Source organism: Bos indicus, chromosome 7 (assembly GCF_029378745.1).
Source record: "Bos indicus isolate NIAB-ARS_2022 breed Sahiwal x Tharparkar chromosome 7, NIAB-ARS_B.indTharparkar_mat_pri_1.0, whole genome shotgun sequence".
NCBI classification, from domain to species: domain Eukaryota; kingdom Metazoa; phylum Chordata; class Mammalia; order Artiodactyla; family Bovidae; genus Bos; species Bos indicus.
Window position 1 is genome coordinate 42122483 of NC_091766.1, and position 7719 is coordinate 42130201.

The window sequence follows — 7719 nt, forward strand, 5'->3', positions numbered from 1 at the left end:
CTGTGCCTTTGTAAAAGAATGTTGCCTATTGCCTGAAATATCTCAACGCTCTGCCTCCCACACTTTTTCCATTCATATGGAGATAAAAAGCTGCAGAACAGAAAAGAACAATTGTCTTGTTGGAGGTTTATAGAAACATCATGACCAGGCATACATGGACAGGAGCAAGAATGAAGGATTCTGGCACAAATAATTTTCAAAAAAATAGACACACCCTTAACATAAGAGAAGCCTGAATCTACCTTTGGTAAGATGATTCTTTGGGACACTATTCCACTATCTTCTTGGTTTGCTTGCTTTACACAAATAAATTCACTGTTCCTTGCACCAATACCTTGTCTCTTGATTTATTGATCTTTTGTGCAGCAATCTGTAAAAGCCTGGATTCAGTATAACAGCAAAACTTTAGAAAATTTTTGGAAAAGAAATTTACTGCTAAAGGCGATGGCACCCCACTCCAGTACTCTTGCCTGGAAAATCCCATGGATGGAGGAGCCTGGTAGGCTGCAGTCCAAGGGGTCACGAAGAGTTGGACACGACTGAGCGACTTCACTTTCACTTCTCACTTTCATGCATTGGAGAAGGAAATGGCAACCCACTCCAGTGTTCTTGCCTGGAGAATCCCAGGGATGGGGGAGCCTGGAGGGCTGCCGTCTCTGGGGTCGCACAGAGTCGGACACGACTGACGTGACTTAGCAGCAGCAGCAGCATGAATATACCTCCCCACTCCAGTACTCTTGCCTGGCAAATCCCATGGACAGAAGGGCCTGGTAAGCTGCAGTCCATGGGGTTGATGCCAGTCGGACACGACTGAGCGACTTCACTTTCACTTTTCACTTTCATGCATTTGGAGAAGGAAATGGCAACCCACTCCAGTATTCTTGCCTGGAGAATCCCAGGGACGGGGGAGCCTGGTGGGCTGCCGTCTATGGGGTCGCACAGAGTCGGACACGACTGAAGCGACTTAGCAGCAGCAGCATGAAGATACCTGAAACATTTTATACCCTTTGGTAAATTAATTTAGAAAAAACTGCATTCAGAGATTGCTTTTTATAAAAGTGAATTTATTTGAGCATAATTTATAATTTAGAATTTTGAATGCAACATAATTATTCAATATTAGGGATTATAATAAATGTACAATTAATTTGATAGGATGTTAACCTCATGTCCAATTATATACAAACACTTTATACACTTCAAACTGATGGAATATAATAGGGGATTGGCTACAGATTAGCTGGTAAAGTGTTGGAAAGAAGGCTGGGGAAGCAAGAAAGAGAGTATTGTCATCCAAGGACCAAGAGCCCTCATGAACCAGTGGAGACCCACATACCCACACTGCTGAGCTGATTGAGCTACTGCATTCTGGGGCTACTGGTGGGACCCTCCTCTGCTGCAACTCAGATGCCTGCATCCCGTAGTGCCAATGAAACTACTTTTGAAGTGCTGGATCCCATAGCTCTCACATGGTCCTCAGTTGGCTACAACTGCTGCAGCTGCCAGAGACCAACAGAAGAAAGAAGAAAAAAATGTGCAGCTTCTTTATTTCTCCCACTGTCCAGTGTCTCCCAATACTTGCATTCTCAGCATCTTATGGGAAACAAGGTGACAAAAAAATTAGGAGAAACCATCTGTAGGCGGAAACTCAGGACATATGAGACCACCCCACAAAGTGTGGGCCTCACAAACATAAGTCACCATTTAGACAAAGGATGCCAAGGAATAAAGATGGCAAGGGAAAATAATCAACATAATTTGAGAAAACACATACAGAATAAGGTTAAGAAGAATTTTGCTACAATTTCCCTGAGGATAGGATTGCTTTATTTTCTTCCCTGGTTTATCACAACTATGTGGTATATGGTACACATTTCATAAATATTTGTATTCTGAAATCAAGATACAACCATCAAGGCATAATTTTTGCCTCGGAAAGTAAATTATGGTTGATTTTTAAATTTTCTTTGTAATAGTTTATGGGTTTTAAAAATTTTTTTCTACAATTAGCATGTCAAAATATAAATTAAAATCAAATACATAAAATTAAATGTAGTATTAAAGCAACAGAGATTGCAACTGGGTGACTAAAGATTAAAATCAGTACCCTACAGAAGACCAATCCAGATGAAAATATAAAAGACCACCACAATTTTAGTCTCAACCACAGTACTGATTAGTAGTGCTGTCTTTGACACATCAATTAGACTATGAATTTCAGACTCTGTAACTCTGAAAGACAAGCATCAATACCACACAAAAAGTATTGAAGAAGCAATGAAGATAAATATATACACAGATAAGAAAACATTTTTTGTAATGTGAAAAGGCTAAGGCCATATATAAACTAATACCTATGCCATAGATAAAATTTTACTGATGATGGTAAGATTTGAGTTTATTGCTAATTTTTTTTAAGATTTCTAGTTTAATAATAAAGGGATTTTTTTAAGACATTAGGAGAAAACCAAAAAAGTACAACAGAGATATCTATGATCTTTTTTTTTTTAGTTCTCTTAATTGCATGCTTCTTGAAGGTTCCAGAGAGGATTTATCAACAGAACATCATCCTCCACTCCCCTAATGAGCATAGTAACACCAAGGATGAAGTCACTGTCCTATCTCTATTTATACGTTTAACTGTGACCACTCTCTATTAGCCCATCTAGATGAGGATTTCAGCATCATCTGATATTGGAGTAAATCAGATAGGAATATAGGTCTACAGGATCAAAAGGGTAATTATTATTTTTTTCTTGTTCTACTTCTGACATTCTATTGATACTTGATTATATTTCCTAATTTTACCCTATTATCTATTTTTATGGAGAAAATCAATAGTGTTTGTTTTTTTTCTTAAATCTTTTATATAACATTTATTTACTGCAGCATATTAAAATATGGGTTTTGATTTCCAATCATTTATGGACAGAAGAACTCACTTTTCTCCTCTATTACTATATGGTAAACTTGTGTCCTTGTGATTTAAATTTTACAGAAGAAAACAAACTAATTTTTCTTTGAGTGAGGATTATTTCTGATAGTTAGAACACTGAAATAAATGTCTTAATCTTATGTTTCTCAGATGAAATCGACAGTGGTTGGCTAATGCCCAAGTTGTAGACTTTAGAGGGAAGACAGTAGCCTAGAGAATTTAAGGTAGCATCAAAGGGTTTGTGTCCCAACACATGAGCTGAGACTTGAGTACTTCTTCAGATGAATAGTGTGATGCTAGACAGATTCCCAGGAACCAGAATTATTTAATCTGTAAAAGGACAAAATAAAATGAGTATGTAATTCATAGGCTCCTGGGGAGATTAAAAAAAAAAAAAAAAAAAAACCAGCAACATAATAGGACAATTGGCTTCACTCAAGATTTGATATGGTTCTACCCCTAAAGTTAATAACTCCCCAAGTTCAATATGCACCATTCCACTTATATTAAACTCAGACAGTTGGATAAAAAGCAGTAAGAGTTACCAAGAAAGCAAGTTGCCTTGCCTGATACAGACTGTATTCCTTTGACTGTCTGGTGTCCTAGGTAGGCTGTTCAGTGTGGGCTTAATCACAGTGACTATGATTTTCCAAAGGGCAACGAGATTTGCCCAGTGCCTCCCATTTCCCCTCCAGCTCTCACTTCATTCCTTCAGGTCTTCACATTGCGAGTCACTGCATTGGTCCTTTGCCACTTTGATCACAAATTAAAACTCAGCCACAAGTGTGTCTTTAGCTTATTTGTTTTTAAATTTTGCACAGAGTTCAGCTTTCCTCTGCCAGTGTAGGTGGAATTTGACAGAAATATTATATTTTTAATGGTACTTTTCCCAGATTTTCTGGATATTTATAATAAGGGATTATTTTCAATATCATTTACTGCTTCAGCACCCCAGAACTTGGGGCTGTTAATAAATCTCTGGGATTATTACAAGAGTATAAAGTATGTTAGGACTTGGATAATCTTCCTGACATATTTCTACAATCACAAGTACTTCTAAACTTTTCTCCTGTGAGAGAAGCCAACATTTCCTCTTGTTGGTAAGGTTTATAAAATTTAACATTTAACATATCAGAAGTTGAAAAGTTGCAAAGATTAAATCTTCATAAGAAAAAGTATAGAAGAAGCAATTACTGAGTCTCTTCTAAAACACCAGATGTATTTTGCTTTAGTCCTCTTTCTTATTTTGTAGCCCTTTTAAAATTCTAATTTAAATTATATTTGCATAATACTTCTCCCTAAATGGATTAAATATGACTCACCTAAATGTAAGCAAGTTTAATTTTTCTTTGATTTGTCCTCAGCCTCCAACACAGATATAAGTTATGTACAGCAAGATAGAGGAAAGAAAACCGAAGTCAGAGACATTTCAATGTTGTTCAGTTTTCCTCTCTGCATCTCTGTTTCCATGAAAAATTGATTACTATAGACAATAAAGCTGATGATGTTTACAAGACAACTAAAATCTTGTCTGTAAATGGGAATAACAATCTCAATGCTATTTCATCTCCCTGAGATTTAGAACAAATGGTATGAGCTTTAAGCAGATGAAGCTGGAGAAGACAGAACTGAAATGAAACTCTCCATAAAGCTCTACTTAACCAGAGTTAAAATAAGAAAGATAGATTATATATTTCATATTTATATGTTAATATTTATATAAAAGGGCTTGCCTCATAGCTCAGTTGGTAAAGAATCCACCTGCAATGCAGGAGACCCCAATTCAATTCCAGGGTGGGAAAGATCCCTGCAGAAGGCATGGGTTACCCACTCCAGTATCCTTGGGCTTGCCTGGTGGCTCAGCTGGTAAAGAATCCACCTGCAATGTGGGAGACCTGGGTTCAATCCCTGGGTTGGAAGATACCCTGGAGAAGGGAGAGGCTACCCACTCCAGTATTCTGGCCTGGAGGATTCCATGGACTGTATGCCATGGGGTCACAAAGAGTTAGACATGACTGAGCAACTTTCTCCCATTTATATAAAATATATAAAGTTTGTACTGTAGAAAGTCTGAGATTATGCATATACACATATTTATATATATTTAGAGAGATTATGTTAGAATAATATATAATGCTATAAAACAGTATACTTTGTGTGTATATATATATATATGTCTTGAACTACAGAATTTATCAAATCCAAATTCTTATATAAATGAATAGGTATTAAAACTAGCAAGCTGAAGTAATGAATCTGATCATAAAAGAAATAGTAACAACCTTCTCTTAGAATATGCACAATATTTACACTAAATGTTAATGCTTTGACAATATGTATCATTATTCATCGGTAACTGGTACTGTTTTCAGCCTTTTCAATATTTTACTTCATTTAATTCTAAATGCATTTTATAGCAAACATTATTTTTTGTTTAAGTAGAGTAGACAGAGGAGTGGTGGATATAGGATAATAAAAACCCATAGTCCAACCTTAGAGTCTGGGCTTCTCGCTCGCTCTCTTTAATATATCTAAGGGATTGGTTATTGTTGAGAACCCAAATCTGCCCCTGTGAATACATGGCTCACTCCACAAAAATTCAGAGCCTCACAAAATTGCTTGAACCGACACACAAAGATAGGTGGAATTTTTGGTATATGTGTTCACCAAATTATGTTTAAGTAACTTTCTAATTTTTTCATATATTACTAAAGGTTTTTAAGATGCAACTGGATCCTTAAAAGAGACAGACTGAATCAATTCTGCCTTATATAACAAAAATCTAATGTTTTACCCTAAATAAATTAATCAACAATTGTGAATTCTTAGTTTTCCATTAATTTTTTTTTATTTACAGGCACCTTATAACCCCCAAATCTCCAGTCTCATACCACTAACTCCTTTTAGCACAATTGCATTGCTTCGCATCCACAAACAGGCACACACGCACACACACACACACACACACGCAAGCCCACCAAACATTTATCTCAGGTGGTCATATACCATGAGTGATTTATTAATCACAAATCTTTCCTTGGTGATCTAGGAGAAACTTCATGGACAAATCTACCTGGGCCACCAACCACACTGGACAGTTGGATTTCATCCTTATGGGACTCTTCAGTCAATCCAAGCATCCAGCTTTCCTCTGTGTGGTCATTTTTGTGATTTTCTTGATGGCCTTGTCTGGAAATAGCATCCTGATCCTTCTGATATATTCTGATGCCCACCTCCACACCCCTATGTACTATTTCATCAGCCAGTTGTCTCTCATGGACATGATACACATTTGTGTCACTGTGCCCAAAATGCTCATGGACCAGGTCATGGGTAAGAATAAGATCTCAGCCCCTGAATGTGGAATGCAGATGTTTTTCTATGTGACACTTGGAGGTTCAGAATATTTCCTTCTGGCTGCCATGGCCTATGATCGCTATGTGGCCATCTGTCATCCACTCCACTATTCTACCCTCATGAGCCATAAGATGTGGCTGTTCTTGGTGTCTGGCTGCTGGTTTCTGGGATCAGTGGATGGCTTTATGCTCACACTCATCACCATGACCTTTCCCTTCTGTAGATCCCGGGAGATCCATCATTTCTTCTGTGAGGTCCCTGCTGTAATGAAGCTTTCCTGCTCAGACACTTCCCTGTATGAGACACTCATGTACCTGTGCTGTGTCCTCATGCTCCTCATCCCCATGACAGTCATTTCAAGTTCTTATTCATTCATCCTCCTCACCATCCACAGGATGAATTCAGCAGAGGGCAGGAAGAAGGCCTTAACCACTTGTTCTTCCCACATGACTGTGGTCATCCTCTTCTATGGAGCTGCCATCTATACCTACATGCTCCCCATCTCTTACCACTCCCCTGAGAAGGACATGGCTGTATCTGCCTTTTACACCATACTCACTCCTGTTCTAAACCCTTTAATCTACAGTCTTAGGAATAAGGATGTCATAAGGGCACTAAAGAAAATGTTGAATTTAGAATATTTCAGAGAACCACGAAATAAGACATTTTTATACTAGTGGTTTATTTTTATTCATCCTGTATCAGAACTTTCTGACCTTATACAAATATTATTCTTTTTTAAATTTTATTATTATTATTTTTTTTTACTTTACAATATTGTATTGGTTTTGCCATACATGAACATGCATCCACCATGGGTGTACACGTGTTCCCCATCCTGAACCCCCCTCCCACCTCCCTCCCCAGATTCTCATACCATGATGTGTTATGTAATACTCATTTATTTTAGAAAATTGTTTCCCTGTAATTGAAAGCCATTCATTTTTATATTTCTTTGTACAAATTATTTTTACAAAGCTAGTAGAGGTGATGGAATTCCAGTTGAGCTATTTCAAATCCTAAAAGATGGTGCTGTGAAAGTGCTGCACTGAATATGCCAGCAAATTGGGAAAACTCAGCAGTGGCCACAGGACTGGAAAAGGTCAGTTTTTATTCCAATCCCAAAGAAAGGCAATGGCAAAGAATGCTCAAATGAATGCACAATTGCACTCATCTCACACACTAGTAAAGTAATGTTTAAATTTCTCCAAGCCAAGCTTCAGCAGTACGTGAACCGTGAACTTCCAGATGTTCAAGCTGGATTTAGAAAAGGCAGAGGAACCAGAGATCAAATTGCCAACATCCGTGGGATCATTGAGAGAGCAAGAGAGTTCCAAAACAACATGTTTCTGCTTTATTGACTATGCCAAACCTTTGACTGTGTGGACCACAACAAATTGTGGAAAATTCTTAAAGGGTTGAGAATA

General features: G+C 37.6%; 1 protein-coding gene across 1 annotated transcript; it reads left to right on the forward strand.

The window, feature by feature from the left end:
• Positions 1 to 5994: 5994 nt before the first annotated feature.
• Positions 5995 to 6969, forward strand: LOC109561050 (olfactory receptor 2T29-like). Its single transcript, XM_070792293.1, has one exon. The coding sequence runs from the start codon at positions 5995 to 5997 to the stop codon at positions 6967 to 6969; it is 975 nt and encodes a 324-aa protein (XP_070648394.1).
• The last annotated feature ends 750 nt before the right edge of the window (positions 6970 to 7719 follow it).

Bases quoted from the DNA above. Each gene is read 5' to 3' on its own strand.
- LOC109561050 (XM_070792293.1), top strand. From the start codon at position 5,995: ATGGACAAATCTACCTGGGCCACCAACCACACTGGACAGTTGGATTTC.